We start from the raw sequence: 23,862 nt of genomic DNA, 5'->3' as shown, positions 1-23,862 counted from the left end.
TCATTTTTATGTTTCAGAGTTTCATTTTTATGTTGGGTATCTTCCACCAGGGGACACAGATTTTAAAGGTATATTGCAATATTAGAAAGTAGGGTATATGAACAAGGGGAAAAAAAGCTGGAGTTAATTGGTTTTTTTCCTTTAACAGGATTGGGGAAGGATATTGTCAGTAATGTCCTTGGCTTTTTTTGTCTTGATCCATAACTTGTATGGATAACCTGAATTTGTCTGATTATTCATTGATGAATAGCTTCAAATGGATGGATTATTGGTGGTCTTGTTATCTCTACTCCATTTGAACTTTAATGGTCAAAAAGACTCCCTTTTTATTCTAAGGACAATTTTTAACAATGTAAATAAGTAATGGAGAAAGAATAGCCTTGGGGTTAAGATATGGCTCCCCAAAGCTGATAAGAGTTTAAATTTATCCTTTGTAAAGTGTATTGATGTAGGATAGACACTATGCATAGTACTGCCAAGCTTAAACATTCAAAAATCCTGAGTCTGGCCCCAAAAGTTGAGCTTTTTATAAAAATAAATAAGTAAAATCTGGGTTCTGTGCCTTCTCTTTGACTCTTAAGAGTTCACATTATTATTATTTTTTTCAAATGCAACTATGAGAACTAGAAACCTGTTTTAATGTGAAAGGTGAGATTCTGATATCACTTGACTCCAAAAGCTGGAGCTTTAAGAAAAATAGATATTTTAATCACAAATTCAATATTAACAGTTGACAATATGCAAAGTATTACATTAATATTCCAGATGAGTGCCAGCCACAGTTTCCACAGGCACTGTTTAAGCTCTCTCACAAGTCTGTTAGAGGTTCTCAATCCTGATCAGTAACACACTGTAATAGTCAAGTCCTGGTGACAGTGGAAAGGCTTTAAATTTTGATATGAATAAAACAAAAGGGGACTAAGATGAGACTACTAAAGTAGAACAGCTGGGCAAAAACTTTGACTGAACAGTTACCAATCACCAAACTGACAATTACCAATCTAGAATACCAATTTAAAATGTAAAATTTTACTTTATTTTTTAATTTATAGTATAATAGTTTATACCTTGATATAATGCAACATATAATTTATAAAAGTCAATTCAGTAAAGATGAAATTAAACTACTTTGACCTTTTAAAAAACAAAACAAAACATGGTTTTGACCTTAATGAAACAAACATCTGAAATTTTCTAATGTGGAAAATTTCAAAATGTTAGGTTTTTTTGTTCCAAAATTGTGTAAAATAAATTTATAATTTTTTATTGAATGGAAATTCCAGGTGGTTCTTCGAGCGTCCTCTGCATATTCCCGTTCTTGGGGTACCAAAGGCTTCAGTATGTGATCCACAATTGGAGGTTGAACTGGGTCCTATGATTATGTCAGACAGCCTTCTCCCAAGCAAAGTTGTTATGCATGAGGTAATGCCAGAGTCCCACTGTATCCTTCAGGGGAATATGATACCAGCTTAGGGAAGTTGGCAGGACTGGCCTATGCCTCCTTGAATATCCCAGCCGTACCGGCCAACTTCTTCTCCTTCCCCTTCCCAGTCTAGAATGTTGAATTCTCTGGTGCTGGAGCATCTTCCAATGCAGTCTGTGGATATGAGTTACAGAATGCCATCAGTAGCTTTGGAGAAGAACTTGCATCCATTTTTTTTCATATTCTGGGGTCTACTGCCAAGGCTAAATTCTCCTTGCCTGTATTAGAATGGCTGTGGCAACTTCAAAATCCCTTGATCCAAACCATCTTTGTGTCAACCAGTCTCTAAAAAGGCAGACAAATTATGTCAGATCCCACAGGATGGGTTTATTGTTTTCATGTGCACCCTCAGTCAAACTCATTATAGCAGCAACACAGCAAAAGTCTAGATCAGCTTTTCAACTTTCTACCCCCATGGATACAGAAAGGAAAAAAATGGATTCACTGGGCAGAAAATCATTTTTTTCATCCTCCTTAAACAAATGCGTAACTAGCTACTAAGCAGTTATGGATAGATATCAGTTTATGGGAGACTATATCTGTCTTTATTAAATGTTTTACCAGAAGAGCAAAATAAAATTTAATATCAGCCCTTGATAAAGAGGGCCAAAATGTGGCCAAGCATGCTCTTAAGGCATCATCTGATGTTTCTGCTACTGCCTCAAGGTCATTGGCGTCTGAAGTAGCTCTGCAAAGACATATTTGGTTATAAGAAAAGGAGTACTTGTGGCGCCTTAGAGACTAACCAATTTATTTGAGCATGAGCTTTCGTGAGCTACAGCTCGCTTCATCGGATGCATCCGATGAAGCGAGCTGTAGCTCACGAAAGCTCATGCTCAAATAAATTGGTTAGTCTCTAAGGTGCCACAAGTACTCCTTTTCTTTTTGCGAATACAGACTAACACGGCTGTTACTCTGAAACCTGTCATATTTGGTTATGTTTATCTTCTCTCCCATTGAATCCTGGCTTTAAAATAGAAGATGTACCCTTTGAAGGGGATAATTTACTTAATGCAAAAATGGAGAAGACACTGGGAAAACTGAAAGGCGTGATCCACAGTGTCGTAAATATAAAGGGAAGGGTAAACCCCTTTAAAATCCCTCCTGGCCAGAGGAAAAATCCTCTTACCTGTAAAGGGTTAAGAAGCTAAAGGTAACCTCGGTGGCACCTGACCAAAATGACCAATGAGGAGAGAAGATACTTTCAAAATCTGGGAGGAGGGAGAAAAACAAAGGGTCTGTGTCTGTATGATGCTTTTGCCGGAGACAGAACAGGAACGGAGTCTTAGAACTTAGTAAGTAATCTAGCTAGGTATGTGTTAGATTATGATTTCTTGAAATGGCTGAGAAAATAGCTGTGCTGAATAGAATGAATATTCCTGTCTGTTTCAGAGTAACAGCCATGTTAGTCTGTATTCGCAAAAAGAAAAGGAGTACTTGTGGCACCTTAGAGACTAACCAATTTATTTGAGCATGAGCTTTCGTGAGCTACAGCTCACTTCATCGGATGCATACTGTAGAAAATAAAGAAGATGTTTGTTTTTATACACACACATCATGAAAAATTGGGTGTGTATCACTACAAAAGGTTTTCTCTCCTCCCACCCCACTCTCCTGCTGGTAATAGCTTATGTAAATTGATCAGTCTCCTTACAATGTGTATGATAATCAAGGTGGGTCATTTCCAGCACAAATCCAGGGTTTAACAAGAACGTCTGAGGAAGGGGGTGGGGGGTGATGGAAAACAAGGGGAAATAGGTTACCTTGCATAATGACTTAGCCACTCCCAGTCTCTATTCAAGCCTAAGTTAATTGTATCCAATTTGCAAATGAATTCCAATTCAGCAGTCTCTCGCTGGAGTCTGGATTATCAAGGATCTACAACCTATCCTGAAGGATGACCCAACACTCTCACAAATCTTGGGAGACAGGCCAGTCCTTGCCTACAGACAGCCCCCCAACCTGAAGCAAATACTCACCAGCAACCACATACCACACAACAAAACCACTAACCCAGGATCCTATCCTTGCAACAAAGCCCGTTGCCAACTGTGCCCACATATCTATTCAGGGGACACCATCACAGGGCCTAATAACATCAGCTACACTATCAGAGGCTCATTTACCTGCACATCCACCAATGTGATATATGCCATCATGTGCCAGCAATGCCCCTCTGCCATGTACATTGGTCAAACTGGACAGTCTCTACGTAAAAGAATAATGGACACAAATCAGATGTCAAGAATTATAACATTCATAAACCAGTCAGAGAACACTTCAATCTCTCTGGTCACGCGATTACAGACATGAAAGTTGCGATATTACACAGAAAAACTTCAAATCCAGACTCTAGCGAGAGACTGCTGAATTGGAATCCATTTGCAAATTGGATACAGTTAACTTAAGTTACCTTGCACAATGACTTAGCCACTCCCAGTCTCTATTCAAGCCTTTCCCCTTGTTTTCCTAACCCCCCTCCCCTTCCTCAGACGTTTTTGTTAAACCCTGGATTTGTGCTGGAAATGGCCCACCTTGATTATCATACACATTGTAAGGAGAGTGATCACTTTACATAAGCTATTACCAGCAGGAGAGTGGGGTGGGGAGAGAGAGAACCTTTTGTAGTGATACACACCCATTTTTTCATGATTTGTGTGTATAAAACCAAACATCTTCTGTGTTTTCCACAGTATGCATCCGATGAAGTGAGCTGTAGCTCACGAAAGCTCATGCTCAAATAAATTGGTTAGTCTCTAAGGTGCCACAAGTACTCCTTTTCTTATTCCTGTCTGTGTCTTTTTTGTAACTTAAGGTTTTGCCTAGAGGGATTCTCCATGTTTTGAATCTAATTACCCTGTAAGGTATCTACCATCCTGATTTTACAGAGGTGATTCCTTTACTTCTATTAAAAGTCTTCTTGTAAGAAAACTGAATGCTTTTTCATTGCCCTAAGATCCAAGGGTTTGGGTCTGTGGTCACCTATGCAAATTGGTGAGGATTTTTACCAAACCTTCCCCAGGAAGTGGGGTGCAAGGGTTGGGAGGATTTTGGGGGGAAAGACGTGTCCAAACCACATTTTTTCCAGGAACCCAGATAAAGTTTGGTGGTGGCAGTGGATTCCAGGGGCAAAAGGGTTAAATAGTTTGTACCTTGGGGAAGTTTTAACCTAAGCTGGTAAAAGTAAGCTTAGGAGGTTTTCATGCAGGTCCCCACATCTGTACCCTAAAGTTCAGAGTGGGGAAGGAACCTTGACACACAGCAAGATAGTTAAGGAGGCAGAATTCCTGTAGGAGGAGGATGTAAACACCTGTGTTCAGGAATCACGGGCAATATCCCATTTTCCTCTTCCTCTTATTATAATCAGAAAAGACAGCCGTACATCACATGAAGGCAGACCACTTCAAATATCAAAAATTTTGTAAGCACTATATGTGAAAGAAAGCCTAGTCAAGTATAAATAAAATCTTAAGTGAATCAAACAGTACCACAGAATCTCCATGAATAGAAATTCCATGTTTCATTAATAAGAGTATAGCAGTAGGATTATACTACCGACTACCTGATCAGGATGGTGATAACAATTGTGAAATTCTCAGGGAGAAGTGAAATGTTCCCAGTAAATATGAGGATAGTTGAAATAACATAAGAACAGCCATACTGGTCAGACGAAAGGTCCATTTGGCCCAGTATCCTGTCATCCAACAGTGGCCAATGCCAGGTGCCCCAGAGGGAATGAACAGAACAGGTAATCGAGTGATCCATCCCGTTTCCCATTCCCAGCTTCTGGCAAACAGAGGCTAGGGCCACCATTCCTGCCCATCCTGGCTAATAGAAATGGATAGACCTATCCTCCATGAATTTATCTATTCTTTTTTGAACGCTGTTATTGTCTTGGCCTTCACAATGTCCTCTGGCAAGGAGTTCCACAGGTTGACTGTGTGTTGTGTGAAGAAATACTTCATTTTGTTTGTTTTTAAATCTGTTGCCTATTAATTTCATTTGGTGACCTTGTGTTATGAGGAGGAGTAAATAACACATCCTTATTTACTTTTTCCACACCAGTCATGATTTTATAGACCTCAATCATATCCCCCTTAGTCATCTCTTTTCCAACCTGAAAAGTCCCAATCATATTAATCTCTCCTCATATGGAAGCTGTTCAGTACCTCTAATCATTTTTGTTGCCCTTTTCTGAACCTTTTCCAATTCCAGTGTATCTTTTTTGAGATGGGTCAACCATATCTGCAAGCAGTATTCAAGATGTGGGCGTGGGCATACTATATTTATATAGAGGCAAACAGGATATTTTCTGTTGTCTTATCTATATCTATCTTAATGATTCCCAACATTCTCTTAGCTTTTTTGACTGCCGCTGCACATTGAGTGGATGTTTTCAGAAACTATCCACGACTCCCAAGATCTTTCTTTTAACCCATTACTGATCCATGAGAGAACCTTCTCCCTTATCCAATGAATGCCTACTTCGCTTAATACTCCTTTGTGAGGGAACTTGTCAAAGGCTTTCTGAAAGTCGAAGTACACAATATCCACTGGATTACCCTTGTCTACATGCTTGTTGACATCCTCAAAGAATTCTATTAGTGAGGCACAATTTCCCTTTATAAAAGCCATGTTGACCCTTCTCCAATGAATTGTGTTCATCTATGTATCTGTTAATTCTGTTCTACACTATTGTTTCAACCAGTCTGCCTGGTAATGAAGTTAAACTTACTGGTCTGTAAATTGCCAGGATTGCCTCTGGAGCTTTTTTTAAAATTGGTATTACATTAGCTATCCACCAGTCATCAGTACTGAAGCAATAGGCTATATATCACAGTTAATAGTTCTGCAATATCATATTTGAGTTCCTGTGGAACTCTTGGGTGAATACCATCTGGTCCTGATGACTTATTACTATTTATCAATTTGTTCCAAATCTGGGACAGTTTCTCAGATTTGTCACCTAAAAAGAATGGTTCAGGTGTGGGAAACACCCTCACATCTTTTACAGTGAAAACAGATGCAAAGACTCATTTAGCTTCTCCACTATCACCTTGTCTTCCTTAAGTGCTCCTTTAGCATCCCATTCCTTCAGTGGCCCCTCTGATTATTTAGAAGGCTTCTTGCTTCTGATGTACTTTAAAGAATGTGCTGTTTGTGTCTTTTGCTAGTTCCTCTGCAAATTCTTTTTTGGCCTGCTTAATGATACTTTTACACTTGATTTGCCATAGTTTATGCTCTGTTCTATTTTCCTCACTAGGATCTGACGTCCAGTTTTTAAAAGCTGTCTTTGTCTCTAATCACCTCTTTTACTCTGGTTAGCCATGGTGGCATTTTTTTGGTCCTCTTGGTGTGTTTTTTTAAATTATTATTAGGGATATACAGTTAGTCAGGTCCTCTTTTATGGAGTTTTAAATAGTTTCCATGCAGCTTGTAGGCATTTCACTGTAGGCATTTCACTTGTGACTGTTCCTTTTAATTTCTATTTAAATAGCCTCCTCATTTTTGTGTAGTTAACCTTTTTGAAGTTAAATACTACTGTATTTGGTTTCTTTGGTATTTAGATTATAATCACTATTGCCAAGAGGTTCAGCTATAACCTCTTGGACCAGATCCTGTGTGCCTATAAGGACTAAGTCAAGAATTGCCTCAATCTTTGAGGGTTCCAGGACTATTTGATCCATGAAGCAGTCATTAGTGGTGTCTAAAAATTTCATCTCTGTATCCCATCCTGGCTACAACACAGAAAACCCAATAATAATTTGGGATTATGGTTAAAAGGTACAAAACCAGGGTAGGAATAAATGGTCAGTTTTCAGAATGGAGAGAGTAAATAGTGATGTCCCACAGGGGTCTGTTCTGGGACCAGTCCTATTCAACATATTCATAAATGATCTAGGAACAGGGGTAAACAGTGAGGTGGCAAAATTTGCAGATGATACAAAATTACTCAAGATAGTTAAGTCCAACAGCAGACTCCGCAGAGCTACCAAAGGATCTTGCAAAACTGGATTGACGGCAACAAAAGTGGCAAATGAAATTCAATGTTGATAAATGCAAAGTAATGCATATTGGAAAAGATAATTCCAACTATATGTACAAAATGATGGGATCTAAATTAGCTGTTACCACTCAAGAAAGATCTTGGAGTCAAAGTGGATAGATAGCGAATGTTTTCAGAGAACTCAATGTGCAGTAACAGTCAACGCTAACTGGTAGGTACCAATAGGAACGGGACAGATAAGACAACAGAAAATATCATAATGCCTCTATATAAATCTATGGTACATCCCACCTTGAATATTGTGTGCCATTCTTGTTGCTCCCTCTCAAAAAGATATATTAGAATGAAAAGGGTTACAGAGAAGGACAACAAAAATGATTAAGGATATGGAACAGCTTCCCTATGAGGAGAAATTAATAAAACTGGGACTTTTCAGCTTGGAAAAAACCAACAAGGGGGGGATATGATAGAGGTCTATAAAACGATAAATAGGTGGAGAAAGTGAATGAGGAAATGTTATTTACTCCTTCACATAACACAAGAACTAATGAAGTGAATAGGCAGCAGGTTTAAAACAACCAAAAGGAAGTACTACTTCACACATGTAGTCAACCCGTGGAACTCGTTGCCAGCAGATGTTGTGAAGGCTAAAACTATAACTGGGCTCAAAAAAAAAAAGAGGTAAGTTCATGGAAGATAGATCCATCAATGGTTATTAGCCAACATGGTCATGGTTGCAAGGCCACGCTGTGGGTGTCCCTAAACCTCTGATTGCTAAAACGTGGGACTGGATGACAGGGAACGGATCTCTTAATAATGGCCCAGTTCTGTTAATTCCTGCTTGCATCTGGCATTGGCCACTGGTGGAAGACAGGATACTGGGCTAGATGGATCATTGATCTGACCCCCATGGCTGTTCTTAACAGTATCCTAAACAGCAAATGACTTTGCAGACACAAGACAGGTCAAAGAATTCCTCAGTCACATCTTCCTAACTGAATGTCAAGCACAAGTTTGACATGTTAGTCAACAGCTTCAAACCAATCTTGGAAGATCCCATCTGTGGTTTGGAGGACTGTCCAAGTTTTACAGTGCATGGAAACTAACGGTATTACAGATGGGTTTAGATACAGTAAAGAGAGGCTGTACATCAAAGTCAAAGCCCTTCCTCCATTCAACTCCCATTTTCCCCTCCCTTTTCAGGAGGTACTGTTAATAAAGGAAGTACAGGCTCATCTGAATGCCATAGAACAAGTACCTCTGAACTCCAGAAACAAAGGTTTCTATTTCTGTTACTTTCTAATCCCCAAAGGCCTCAGACCAATTTTAGATCTCGGAGCTCTAAACAGATGAATCAGGAAACTTCAGAATGCTGTCTCTGGCTTTAATCATTTTGTCTGTCTACTCTAGATAAATTTGCTTCTCTGACCTCAAAGGGGCATATCTCTCTAAGGCTATCCACTGCAAATATCTACCTTTTGTCCTTGATTCAGACCACTTCAATACAGAGCCTTACCTTTTGGCCTCTTCTCTGCGTCCTCCGTTTTTATCAGATGTCTGGCTCCAGTAGCATCTCATCTGAGGAAGCAGGGTTTTATCTTCTCTTACTTAGAAGATTGACTACTGAAGGGCCAGTCCAAAGAAGAATTAGAAGAAGCCATTGAGGTGGCCTGCTCTCATTTCAAATCTTGTGTCTTGATAAACCAGGAGAAGTCCCTTTTTCAATCAGTCTTCAACTCTGAAAGAAAAGCTTTTCTTCACAGGGGAGGTTTTGAAAATAACCATTTCCATACAGAGGCTGATGCTACAGCCCTTTCAGATGTATTTTCTAATGTTATTGGGTCTCATGGCCTCTACAACATATGCAATTCCATGTACCAGGCTCAGAATGAGGCAGCACCAAAACTGGCTTAAAATAGAGTACCGAATGGCAGTCGGCTTTCTGTAATTTGGTGGTTGCATCCATAGCATGTCCTCAGAGAATTGAGTGTGATCCATCTGGCTCTCAAGGTATTTCTTTCGCAGCTAAGTAATATGGTTAATCAGCTGGCCTTGGCAAGCCCTGGCACAAATTAAGTACTGGATCTTGATCGAGATCTGAAGTTCATTTTGACAGAGCCGTACTTCAATCATTCAATTACGACTCTGCTCTCTCTGCCTTTATTGAAGTACTGCTTGTCAAACTATCCCAAGAGTAGGAATTTGCAGAGGACACTCAAAGAACAAACAAAGGTTGGTTACTTGTAACCGAAGTTCTCTGAGATGCACTCTGCATATTCACACTCCCTGCCTGCCTTTTCTGCTCCTGCTGAGTCCTAATTTTGTATTTACTTGGTATTGAACTTTAGAGGTTGGAAAGAACTGAGGGCAGTGGCACCAATGCCCGTGCCATGCCCTTGAGTCTGCATGGGGGTTGCCGGTGGGAGGAGAAAGGAGGGTGAGCACTCCTAACAGGCACCACTACTAGAAGGTACAGCTGTCTTGCTACACCCAGTGGGTGGATTCCAAGAGTGTGAATATGCAAAGTCCATCTCGAAGAACTCCGGTTACAAGTAAGTAACCTTCTTTGTAGAGCTTTTGGGAAATGTGGTCTTCACTTGCGGCCTAACTCTGGATGTTACAGGAAACTAATGCTTACCCACCATTTGCAAAATGATTTGGAAGCTGTGGATGAAAAGTGCTGAGTAGTGTTAAATTCCATACATAAGTAGCTTTAAATACACAATGTCCAAAGACTTATGCAGACGTCTCTCATTAGTTTTCTGTTCATGTGGATTTTGTCAATGATGCAACTCCTTTCTCAGCATATAAACCATAAGTGTGCTTCCTGTTCTACTGTATAACATTTTGTAGACTCTGTTCTTAAAACCATGTCACCCTCTTTTGTGGCTTAAATGTAAAGGTCAGAAGTATTTGGGTTTTTAGTTAAACTTGTGGTTTTTTGTTTTTTTTAAATCCTGTGGTGATGCTGACTGTCTTTTACAGAATCTCATGTGAGTGCAATGTCTATTAATGGCTCAACTCGAGCACCAAGGCGAGGTCAGAACAGGAGTACACGTACATCAAAACAAACTGACACAGATACAAAAGTATTGAAGTCCTTTGTAAAGAATATGGTTGTAACTTAGATGAGGTAGATTTGTGCTTTTTGAAAAATTCACAATCTTAAATCTTGGTGTAATGTCCATCAAGCAAGGCGATATCCAAAACTATGATTAAAACCTGATATTATTAATTGAGGCAGCAGTAAACAATTTTAGTTTTTTACCTGATCATCAGTCTGTTTAAATCCAGTGGTCAGTAGTGTTATCCCTTTCTCAGTATTTCTTCCTCTGTTTAAAAATCTCCCTTTTTGCTATTTGAGTGCATGCAGTTGCCTTTTGATATGGGAGACTTAACTGTGAAATAAAGCATCTGACGTAGTTTTTCTTTGAGTACTCGACGTGTGGATTCTACTTGTGGTGTGCCCCAGTCCAGCCGCTTGCAATGTTTTCATTAGTAGTTTCTAGTAAGGGTTGTACACTCCCTTCCCTAGGGTATTATACTCTCAACAATCCCAACCTGCCATTCAATTCCTTTGGACTACCCTAAGCCTAGCAAATGGAACGACATTGATGTTCTCTTTATAGTTAGTTGTTAGGATAGCCAATACTGAGCTATTGTGGCTTTAGTGTTTACTAGTGTGTGTTGCTTCTAATTTAAAAAAAAAAATAAAATTTTTTTTTGCTCCGAGTCAATTAGTATGTTTTTAGTCAGATGAACAGTTGACGACAGAAGCCCTATTGACATTTTAAAATATCTCCTATGGTTCTCCATATGATGAGTCTCTGTTAAGATTCAGGATTCACTCTGATCTCTAGGTTTACATATGCCAGCTTGCAGGAAGGAGAAATTTCATCCGCCCTCCTCCTTCCTTGAGATATAAAAATATTGTGCCTTCCTCATTTTTTAACAAATCTTCTGATCAATCTAAAAAGAGATGAACTCTATCTCTGTTCTTGGTAGCCGCACAGTCAGAACCGACGCAGAGACGTTAGATTTGATGCAATGATTGATGATCTTGGACTAATCTACAAGGATCTGTAGTCCTTCCTTCCTTTGTTTGGTTCCCACCTGTCCTTTTCCCAAGAGGTTTGGATGGCTATCACCACAAACCAATGGGTTCTGCAGATCATCAGGGATGTTAAGTTTCATTCCCTTTCTCCCATTCATACCCTTTCCTGGTCTCTATTCAGGGATCATTCTCAAGAGTGCTGAGTCAAAAAATACTTGACCTAATCAGTCTAGGAGTGATAGGATTGGTAACACAAGAATTTGCGGGAAAGGGCTTCTATTACCCTATTTTCTTATACCAAAAGAGAAAGGAGGTTGCCATCCAATCTTAAACATCAGGAATCTAAACAAATACATTAGATTGAACCAACTTTCATATGGCAACTCTTGCTCCAGTTATTCCTGCTTGAGATCCCTTGCATTGGTTCATTGCCCTTGAGTTACAGGATGCTTATTTTCCTGTGTTGACATGCCATGCACATAAGAAGCATCTTTGATTTGTGGCTTTAGGAATTCACTATCAATTCTGACAGGTTTCAGAGTAACAGCCATGTTAGTCTGTATTTGTGGCACCTAAGAGACTAACCAATTTGAGCATAAGCTTTCGTGAGCTACAGCTCACTTCATCGGATGCATACCGTGGAAACTGCAGAAGACATTATATACACAGAGACCATGAAACAATACCTCCTCCCACCCCACTCTCCTGCTGGTAATAGCTTATCTAAAGTGATCACTCTCCTTACAACGTGCATGATAATCAAGGTGGGCCATTTCCAGCACAAATCCAGGACTCCTCACTTTTAAATTCTTTGAAGTGATGGGACAACAAAAGAAAATGTACATGTGGGAATACCATTTGCTGTTCCAATACCATCCACAATTCTGATGTATCCAAGAAACACTGGGGAGCACATATAGGTCTGATGCCAACTCAGTCTGTGGCCTCATGGGGAGTCCTACATACACATAAATGTTTGAGTCTAGCTAGCAAGGCATTTCTACCACTGATCAAAGATTCTTTCATCCAGATTCTCATAAACAACTCCACAGCAGCCCACTACATAAACAGAGAGGTGCAAGATCAGATCTATGTCAAGAAGCCACAGATCTGCAAGAATGGTGTATCCAGAATCATATCAATTTGATAGCTCTCCACCTCGCAGGGGAGAGCAGTGGCTTAGCAGACTCACTTAGTAGAAAAGTGACTGTCTCATGAGTGGAGTTAAATTATTCATTATTGGCCAAATCTTCTAAAGGTGGGAGGGTTTCTTCAGATAGACGTGTTGCTTCAAAGCATCTGTTTTGTTCTCAAGCGGGAAAGAGTCCGGGTTCTATAGTGGATGCTTTCATGATTTGCTGGTCATTCCATTTGACGTATGCCTTTCCTCTTTTTCTAATTCCAGGGGTGTTAAGGAAGATAAGGCAAGGAGCTTGAGGTTATACTGATAGCTCCCACTTGTCCTGGCCAATTCTGGTTTTTGTAACTCCTGATTTTGTCCGATCATCAATTTATCATGCTTCTGTTTCAGTACAACATGATATTGCAGAACCACGGCTTAGTTTTTCACCCAAATCTAGCATTACTTCATCTCATAGCTTGGGTGGTTTCTGGATGTCTTTATTAGGTAGAGAATATTCTTCAGAAGTACAGAATAGCTTACTTCAGAGCAGGAAATATTCTGCAAGAATTACATATACTTCAAAATGGAAGCATGTCTCCTTATGGGTATTGTTGAAGGGTCACACCATTTCTCAGTGTTCTAGTCCAAAAATCTTAGGTTATTTGTAGTTAAAACATTCCAGTTTGGTTCTTCAATTAAGGTAGATTTGGCAGTGCTGTCAATTTTTCATCTGCTTATAGAAGGTTTTGGTTTTCTCTCATCAGTAAGCAGATTTGAGAGACCTGTTTTTTTGTGTCCTTCTATAAAAAAGATTGCTCCAACATGGGATTTAAATCTAGTGCTTCCCCCCTCTAATGGAACCCCCTTTTGAATACTTATCAATCTGTCCAATTCACTTCTAATCCGTGAAGGTGGCATTATTAGCAGCAATTACCTTAGCATGTAAGATAAGTGAATTACAAGCATTAATGATTAACCTTCCTTACAGTTTTTCATATGGACAGGGTAACTATGAGATGTCATCCATCTTTTATTCCAAAAATATTGTTGACTTTCATATCAATTTCTTCTTTTACCAATTTTCTTTCCAAGACCTCGTTAGTCTCCAGCTGAAGCTAAATTACATACCTTGGATGTGAAAAGATTCATTGTTCTACTATCTGGGTAGAAATAAATCTTCCTGTAAAACTTCAAGATTTTTTATTGATTATGGTAATAAATCCCAGGGAATGGCTGCTTCATCTCAAAGACTTCATCTCAAAATGGGTATCTGATTATACTTGAAGTGCATATATTAAGTCTCCTTTCAAACATTTGAACTCATTCTACCAGAGCAGAAGCGACTTCGGTATCATGTCGAAGTCAGGTACCAATACTGCAGACTTGCAGAGCAGTTGCCTGAACTTTAGCTCAGATGTTTACAAAACATTATTTGTTAGTGAGTGCTTCTAGTAGAAGTGCCCATTTTGGAAGGGTGGTTTTGCAATCTTTTCCCCTCTCTTTCCCGAAATAACTTAGTTCCCACCTCCATTTGAGGTTACTTCTAGCTCATCACCAAAAGTGGGATCCACATGTGGAGTACAAAGGAGGAACGTCACTTTATCTAATAGTAACTGAATCTTCGAGATGTCTTCACATGTGGAACCAAGTCGCCCCCCTCCCTTCCCTGGAGCTTGGAGTCTTAAAATATTTTGGATTCTGAGCAGTGAAGAAACTGAGGGGCAGTTGGGGTCATTGCTCACTTTATGTCCTCGGGAGAGGGAGTGCAAGGACATGAAGTGTGAGCATGATTCTTACAGGATGGGGATAGTGGAAACACCAAGCTACTGTGCTGGGGCACTCGCACACTATGAATAGGACGCACATGTGACTCTTAAATAACCACAGTCACTATAAGGTAACTGCTCTTTTAATCAGCATATAAGCATGTAAGAGAGGGATACGATGAATATCTGCACAGTCTACTGTGGGCAGAAACTGAAGAGACTGGAGGTTGAAAGAGTACCATTATTTCTTTCCCCACAGTTTGACCCTTCATTTTTTTAGTGGTGGATATAGATGTTCACACAGTTTAGTAATTAACTTAAATCTTCAGCTGTGAGGATAGTGCTTTATTTCTGACTGAAGTTAAGTACTCTGAGGTAATTTAAGAATAGCTTATAATAAGCTTAGCACAGTCAATTTGTTTTGCTGGTGTCTTGTTTGTAAAAATAACTTATGTTTAGTACCTCTGTATATTGGTAATGTTATGCCATTTTACTTTTTCCAGGTCAAAAATGTATATTTCACAAGCTTTATTCCATTTTTGAATTCTGTTGGTATTGTAACTTCAAATGGACTTCCAGAGGTAATTAGAGTAATTAAAAATAGTTAAATATACTGTGGTTCATTCTAAAATGTTTAAGATCACGTAAGTGTCCTTTCACTGTACTGCAGTTCCAGTGTCAACTTTAGAAGAAGCCTATAAATGGATTAAGGTGTGTTTCACAAGAAAAAGTGACTTAATAGGATTTCCAAGGTTCACAATAGGCCTTTTGTTTAAAAGTCGTCTTAATATAGGATATACAGTTGTTTGTTAAATTTTATTTAAACTTTAATAATGAGCTTCCTGGGGATGAACTTGCTACTCTTCTCAAAATAAAGTACAATTTTAAAGAATGCTTCATTCCTCTGATTTCAATAGGTTATTTACTTGTATTAATGCTACAGTAATATAAAGGCCACAAAATCAAGCAAATCTCTCTAGAAGTAATTCTGTACCTTCTCAGTTTTAAATTTAATTCAGCCTGGTTAATCTGCTCTTGGATATATGAATATCCTCAAGATTTAGGCCGTACTTTTGCAATTGACTAAACTGTGGACTGCTGTACCTCACAGAGAGCCCTCTTTACTTCATTGGAGCTCAGTGTGGGTGCAACAGTCTACCTACATGTGTTACAATTGCTGGACTGAGGCCTTAAGCAGTAAGCATTTATGAAGCATAAAATGTATTAACTTTTTTTTTTTAAAATTGGATTAAAAATGGCCTTTACACAGTTAAACCTACCATGAATCAATCTGTATTTGTGGCAAAGCTGGTAACTGGAAAACATTTTATTGAAGCTGTTGTATAAACCAGAATCTCCACAATTCCTAGCAGGCTATATTTTATTCAGGCTCTTAACAGGAATAAACAAAGCAAAAACATAAGACCCACTACAGACATCTTCTGTCTTGAGTTCGATGCCCACTACTTCTTTGATAGTCTTTACCAACAGTAAACTTACAAGAAAAACAAAAACAGTCCCTAAGCATAGGAGACTCATGCCTTCCAGCTCTGGCTGAACTTCCAGTCACGCTCAGGCAAAGTTAGCACACTACATAGATCCTAACTGACAGATTAATGCAGCCTACCTATCAAACAAATCCAGTTGTTTAACTTTTGCTAGTTCTGCATAAACCTCTCACACAGAATTTTAACATCAAAACCACCTGAAAAACATTATCTCCCAAACTCTGTGGATGAGAATTGTATGCGATGGTAACTTCAAATTACTGCAAGATTACAAATTCTACCTTCTTTAAAAATACCATCATCACAGGATTCTCACTCTTCCAGAGTGAGGAACTCCAGAGATACCCCAAAATAAAGGACTATACATAGTGTAATAGGCAGTGGTCAAATGTAGGCCTGAACAAAACTAACAACAAATGTTTCTCTCAGAATTTTCAGCCTTAGTTGTGATCAGTGTGAAAAGACCTAGTAGCATATATCATTCAGTTTGATTACAAGAAACTTAACTCATTAGCATAAATAGCCGTTAGCATTGGATATAGATATATTTAGACTAAAATTCCTTTTTTAAAAGTAAGCAAAACTGCCTGGGCTTGATGATGATAATGTTTAAATCCCCCATAAGTGTGCATGTGACATTCATACTGACGTGGTAAATATGGGCGTTGGAGGTGAATTCACACTTACAGCTGCTGTTTTTGGTAAAGATTTGTGCTTGGTGAACAAGGTGGTAGCAGTGGCAGCAGCTGACTGGTTTATGTTCTGAGGCTGATTTTCTGAAATGGAGAAGAAATCTATTTTTAAAAACCCCTTAATTTTCAGAAAATTGTGGGGTAGTAAACACTTTCCTGCCAAAAGACAAATGTTGAACAAGTTATGAACATACTGTATGAAAGGAGGGAGTTATAATGGAACTCAGAAGATAATCTGACTAGAGTAAAACATATCCTTTATCCCCACGATTATATAATTATGTGTTACAGCTGAGATTTGCCTGGTGTGGCTGATAGTGGAGATGAGAATTAAAAGTGGCGCTAAGCATTCCAGTCTTGAGATTGGCTGGGCATATCTCAGCCTCACATACAGCTTAGGTTTGGTCTCCACTCAAATTATATTGTTATAGCTACATTGGTCAGGGGTGTGCAAAAAATGCACCCATGACTGACATAGCTGTGCTGATAAACCCATACAAGCCACTATGTTGATGGAAGAATGCTTCTGTGGACATAGCTGTGTCACTCAGGGAGACGGTGTTCCTACAGCAACAGAAAAACTACTTTTATTGATGTAAGCTGTGTCTATACTAGGAGGCTATGTTGTCATTGATGTTTACACTGTGGAGCCTTAGCTTTAGATTGGTCTGTCTTCTATGTTACCTGGGGATTACCAGAGCACAGCAGCAGTCTGGGCATACATCCTGCTTCCAGTATGCTGAAGGGTATGATGGGGGGGAGGTGCCATAGAGTCAGCACAACTCACTCTATGCCACCTGTGAGCATCCTCTGATAGCTGGCTAAAATGGGTTTATGGGCATACGAGAGCAGTGCAAAAACTGGAGTGAGGGCCAATATCGGGCCAGTAACTTTAAACCCTCCTCCTCCCCCAGCTCCTATGTTCATGCTCAGTTTAAAAAAAAAATACAAAAACAAAAAAACTGCAGTTTTTAAGCTTCATAAACATATTGCATATAATTGCCTAGGGATTTTTTTTAAAGAAATAAGACAAGGTCATGCAGTGGAGAGATCTAATCACTGCTAGAAAATCTGCTCTTGGGTCTTGATTTCAAACTTCCTGGCCTCTGAGGCACCAGTGCATTCTGGAGCTCCAAATCTAAGACGTTGGGAGATTTGAATTGAATCGTGATTGCCTCTTTACCTATCCAGCTAGACCCTGCTCTCACAGCACATTGCTCCAGATATGTAGAAAAGTTGTCCCAGGAGTCAGTGTTTTTAAAAAATTCCACTTATTTGTAGGCACACCACTCCCACTCTCTAAAAGACTTGGCCCATTTCAATGAAATTTCAGCTATTTTCAGGGCTCCAGGAGAAATTTCTGAGGAATTGTGGGCTCCAAACTTGAATTTTTCCATCTTGTAATAGGCTGCTGTGGGGGCAGGACCAGTGGCATCAGCTGCCAGATCCTGGCGACTGCTGCTAGGAGCCGCCGGAGCAGCGGCTGCTCCGGCTGACCCAGGGGCTGCTGTTTGGACAATCCCTGGGGCCAGCTGCCAGGGGCTGCCCAAGCAATGGCTGGTGTTGCGGTCCCTGGGGCCACCTGAGCAGCTGGCCCCCGGGTCAGCCACAGTGACTAAATCCGTGACTTCTGCGACCTCGGTGACAGACACAGAGCCCTAATTATATCTACAGTGAAATGACTTTGGGACTTAAGAGAGATTTGTGTCAAAATAAATTAAATCTATATTAAAGTAGAGAATGAAACATTCCTCTCCCTAGTTCATGAATACAATATTCAATACCTTGTCAAAATGGATCCTATAAGAATAAAACTTCCACACTTTTTAGGTTGAGGATCTCTCAAGACAATATGAAGAGCTTTACCTGAAAAATAAAGATATAGACGCACGATTATTTCTGGATAATGATGAAACTTTGCAGCGTAATCACATAGAATGGTAACACTCTCTTCTTAATTCTTTTTACTCCTATATGATATATAAAGGTAGCCTAAAAGGTTTTACTGTTCTGACTGGTCACTTTTTACACTGGAAATTCAGGTCTTGTCTAGCCTAAAAGTCGTTTTTTTTTTTTTCAGTATTGTTAGTCAGGTAACACATTTTTAATCACCTGTCCTGGTCGGTCTAAACTAAGTGCTAACTGATATTTAAAAACATGTTAACTAATTATTTTAACATTGCTTATTTTCCCATTCTACACAAGTCCTTGGAGTCATAAGTGCAAGTTGAGCAATTGAGAGAGGAATGGATTCTCAGGGCTTGTCTACACTGACCCACAGTTTGGCCTACAGGAGTGAGTGCACACCAAAGTGCTGCACTGTGACTCCTCCATGTGGACTCTGCAGGCATGAGTTTTAGTTCATGCTCACAGCGCCCACAGCCCGAGAGTTATAGTGCAGCACTTTGGTGTGCACTGTTATTTACACCATCCCTAAGATGAACTGCAGGGCAGTGTAGACAAAACCTTTAGTTACACTGTCTCAGACTTGTTAGTTAACTCCTGTTGAACTTCAGTGGTTAATGTTTTGGAGAAAGGACATCTTTAAAGGTTCAGCACTTCTGTTCCTTCAGTGAAGGTGAGAGAGCTTGCAATATGCATCCTGTAAAGCAGTGGGTGTGCCTGAAGAATGCCCTGGTTTAACTAAATGGTCTAAATTGACATAGTTAAGCCAGGGAAAACCCTTAATACAGCTGCACATAAAGAATTTAAACCAGTTTTTTATCTACCGTATTTAGCTTAAATCAGTAATTTACAGACAATAAAAAATGGGAGCTGCTGGATACTGAGCTCTCCTGAAAATCTTGTGCACAGTTTTGTTTTTTCCAGCAGCTTTAAAAAGTCATTTTAGAAAACCTCTTTTTAATTGAGACTTGCTATATTCAAAGATCAGTACTCCATAAGGTTTTGCTTTTCCCCCTTCTACAGCTTACAGTTGGAACGAACACCAAGGAAAAACAACCCAGATGAAGAGCTTAATCTTATACTTCCACAGACTCCAGTTCGGTATGAAGTATTTTAAAAAGTTGCATACATTTGTTTTTACTTGAACTGGAATTTTCTAAAAATTGTTGAACTGAACAATGTAGCATTTCTGATTCTAAGATCACTTTAAAACACCTGGAAAGTGCTGACAGCCTCCTGAGAAGTGCTGAGTGCCTTCAACTCCTATTTCCCTTGAAATCCATGGGAGTTGAGACCACTTGGGCAGCTTTGAGTACATTTCAGGTTTGGTACCCTAAATATAAAGGGAGCATGAGTTACATGTGTAAAATAGATCAGTGTGCCTGAAAGTGTGAAAATGAACTTCCTTAAATGTGCTGCTCATGATCTCATTCTCTGCATCACTGAAGTGCATTTTAGTAAAACGTTTTCTTCCATGCTTGCTGTGTAAAGATTTGACTCTTTAGTATTCTGTGGGGAGAGAATTTAAAGAATCATACACTTACTACTTTCATTTTTACATACTAGTAAAGATACTGCACTGACAAGAAATAAATTCTTGCTACTCTTTACTGTTGCAGAACCTATATTGTTGTGGGAGAGAAACTGGAGGCTCTAGGTTTGCACATCTGGAATAAAATGTAGCTAAAAGCGAATTGAAGAATCTTTATTACTTATTACGATTTTCTAACCAGAAAGAACTCAGCGTGACTTTCAGTTCTCAGGTCTAGTTGGCAGTTTTGTGAGTTAGACTGTCTCTTTATTTATAAACTCAGCATATTTAGTAAGGAAGCCATTTACAGACAAACTTCATGATGCCATTTGTGTAATCACTTTTCAAATTACAACAGCATTTTAAAACAAACTACAGGGCTTGTGAAAGGCTAAGATTCACGTCCATGAAGCCTGGAATCTTTGGTCCACAGAAACAGATACAAGATAGGCAGCAGTAGCAGTCCAAGCCTGCACAAAGCTTTGCTGATGTGCTTCTACTCTGACTTGCCAAGAACCGTTCTAGGAGTAAAGGGGGAAGTTGAGACTTTATGCCTATTCAGTCCTTTGCCTCTCTTCTCAAACTACCAGACGGGTGCCAGCTGACAGTTACACAGACCTGGTCACTTGTCCACTAGGAACTGGCCAGGGACCAGCAACTCATTTTGCATAGACTACATAACTGCCAGCAGATGGCAGTAAACTTTTGGTCACTTATGTCCCAGAGGTGATTGTATGCAACTAACTGATGGCTCATAAGGCTTATTATGAAAACTTGGTGTTTACTTTTAAACTTACTGTAGATTCTCTCTACTTGACAGTGTGTATCTGAGCCAAAGCGCATTAAAGTCAGGGGGAGTCTTTCCATTAACTTTAATGGCTTTTGGATCAGGCCCTTTAGGTAGTGTTTTGAAAAATAGCTTTACCTAGGGGATATCTGGGTTTAAATACTAGGTAAGGGCATAATAACACTGAGTTGTCTGGTTTCATTCTAGTCCTTTCATATAACAGCTCCTGTACTGCTTCTTCCCATCCATGCTTTTTTTTTTTTAAAAAAAAAGTCTGTTAGAGAAACTCAGATCAAAATTTTTAAAGTGGCAGAAGAAAAAGCAGTTCTCCCTAGAGTGCCATGACCCACGTAATCAGGCACTCATATAAGTCTGTTCTGTCTGTGAATAAAAGCCCCCATCTCTATTTACTCAGCTAATGAGAATTTTCTTTAACCCCAGAGAGATACTAATCAGAGATCTATTTGGGACAACTCTAACCAGTGGGAATTGAAAAGCGTTTTTAGTAGGGTGCATAAAAAGAGATCCCTGAAAGTGGGAAGCATGAGGGAACAATGCCATAAGGTCTTACAGCATGCCAGGACCCCCCGAAGCTTGCTTTCTCAGCAAGTGTTGAAAGTTGTCCCGATGTGGCCATTTACCAGATCTGTCTTGACAAAAGCAGTTGAGGCCTCAGCCTGTGTAAGAGCCAGAAGAACTTAAGCACGAGATATGAGGGACCGTTTGTGGCTAGGAAAGAGGGATATGAAGAACTTCATGTTAAGCAAGCTAGCTAAATTCACTGTCATAAGTTGTAAACCCTCTGTGTTATCCAATATCTCTTATGTCCTGAATATACATGAAGGCTGATCAAGGGTGGAGGAGTAAGATAATAAGTTTCATTACTGTTCGACTGAAATTTGTGGAGTTGTTACATTTGCTTCCTCTTCATGTAATTTTAATTGGTTAAAACAAATATACAAACAAAGCTATTGTTCAAATTTACTTATGTCACTCAACAAACAATAATGAGAAAAAAAAACAGAGATGGAACTGTACCCATGTGGGCTCATGCTCTAACTTCTTAGCCACTCTGGTACCTATGTAAATTTAATGGCTGGGCATACCCAATCCTCTTTCTGTTCCTGTTTTATAAACAATGAGACTACAGACTTTCGATTTAAAGAACCTTAGACAGTCTGCCAGGCTTAAAAAGGATTTGATAAATAGGGGTAAATTATTAACCAAATATTCCACTTTATTAATAGGTATTTTATATGGCTAGTTTTATTTTGTATATTTTAAGTCATGAACAAGCTTCAGTTCTGTTTACTAACCTTACTTGAGTGCACACATGGCAAAACAGCTGTACAAATTATCTATACATTGTTGGATTATAATTTGACCACACTAGTCTGTCATTCATCAGAAGGTTGCGCATACCCAGATGCCTATTTATACCATTCTGAGCAAGCGTGCTTATCTCGGGTCTCTAACATGCTTTTTACAGCATAATCTTTTTTTACCCAATGCCATAACACCTACCACAATGATTGTTAGTACTGGCAACAATTTGATGATGCTGTATGTTTAATATATTTACGTTTAAAAATTGGGGAGAAAACAAACTTTACAATACATTCATTTCAGAACCTGATAGAATCATAGAATATCAGGGTTGGAAGGGACCTCAGGAGGCCATCTAGTCCAACCTCCTGCTCAAAAGCAGGACCCATACCCAATTAAATCATCCCAGCCAGGGCTTTGTCAAGCCTGACCTTAAAAACTTCTAAGGAAGGAGATTCCACCATCTCCCTAGGCAATGCATTCCAGTGTTTCACCACCCTCCTAGTGAAAAAGTTTTTCCTAATATCCAACCTAAACCCCGCCCACTGCAACTTGAGACCATCGCTCCTTGTCCTGTCCTCTTCCACCACTGAGAATAGTCTAGAACCATCCTCTCTGGAACTACCTCTCAGGTAGTTGAAAGCAGCTATCAAATCCCCCCTCATTCTTCTCTTCCGCAGACTAAACAATCCCAGTTCCCTCAGCCTCTCCTCATAAGTCATGTGTTCCAGATGCTCAAATAAATTGGTTAGTCTCTAAGGTGCCACAAGTACTCCTTTTCTTTTTGCGAATACAGACTAACACGGCTGTTACTCTGAAACTAATCATTTTTGTTGCCCTTTGCTGGACTCTCTCCAATTTATCTACATCCTTCTTGTAGTGTGGGGCCCAAAACTGGACACAGTACTCCAGATGAGGCCTCACCAATGTCGAATAGAGGGGGACGATCACGTCCCTCGATCTGCTGGCTATGCCCCTACTTAAACATCCCAAAATGCCATTGGCCTTCTTGGCAACAAGGGCACACTGCTGGCTCATATCCAGCTTCTCGTCCACTGTCACCCCTAGGTCCTTTTCCGCAGAACTGCTGCCTAGCCATTCGGTCCCTAGTCTGTAGCGGTGCATTGGGTTCTTCCGTCCTAAGTGCAGGACCCTGCACTTATCCTTATTGAACCTCATCAGATTTCTTTTGGCCCAATCCTCCAATTTGTCTAGGTCCCTCTGTATCCTATCCCTCCCCTCCAGCGTATCTACCACTCCTCCCAGTTTAGTATCATCCGCAAATTTGCTGAGAGTGCAATCCACACCATCCTCCAGATCATTTATGAAGATGTTGAACAAAACCGGCCCCAGGACCGACCCCTGGGGTACTCCACTTGACACCGGCTGCCAACTAGACATGGAGCCATTGATCACTACCCGTTGAGCCCGACAATCTAGCCAGCTTTCTACCCACCCTATAGTGCATTCATCCAGCCCATACTTCCTTAACTTGCTGACAAGAATACTGTGGGAGACCATGTCAAAAGCTTTGCTGAAGTCAAGATACAATACATCCACTGCTTTCCCTTCATCCACAGAACCAGTAATCTCATCATAGAAGGCGATTAGATTAGTCAGGCATGACCTTCCCTTGGTGAATCCATGCTGGCTGTTCCTGATCACTTTCCTCTCATGTAA

General features: G+C 39.8%; 1 protein-coding gene across 1 annotated transcript in view; it reads left to right on the top strand.

Annotated features, from left to right (window-relative positions):
- RB1 (RB transcriptional corepressor 1) overlaps positions 1-23,862 on the top strand; it is a 169,330-nt gene that overhangs the window by 38,747 nt on the left and 106,721 nt on the right. Inside the window, 5 exon segments of the mRNA XM_077811427.1 lie at positions 10,476-10,577; positions 10,580-10,623; positions 14,937-15,014; positions 18,464-18,573; positions 19,562-19,639. Of these exon segments, the coding sequence (XP_077667553.1) occupies positions 10,476-10,577; positions 10,580-10,623; positions 14,937-15,014; positions 18,464-18,573; positions 19,562-19,639 (412 nt within the window).

This window comes from Eretmochelys imbricata, chromosome 1, assembly GCF_965152235.1.
Source record: "Eretmochelys imbricata isolate rEreImb1 chromosome 1, rEreImb1.hap1, whole genome shotgun sequence".
Classification (NCBI taxonomy): Eukaryota; Metazoa; Chordata; order Testudines; family Cheloniidae; genus Eretmochelys; species Eretmochelys imbricata.
Note: the sequence above shows the minus strand (reverse complement) of the source record. Positions and strands in the feature narration are given on the sequence as shown.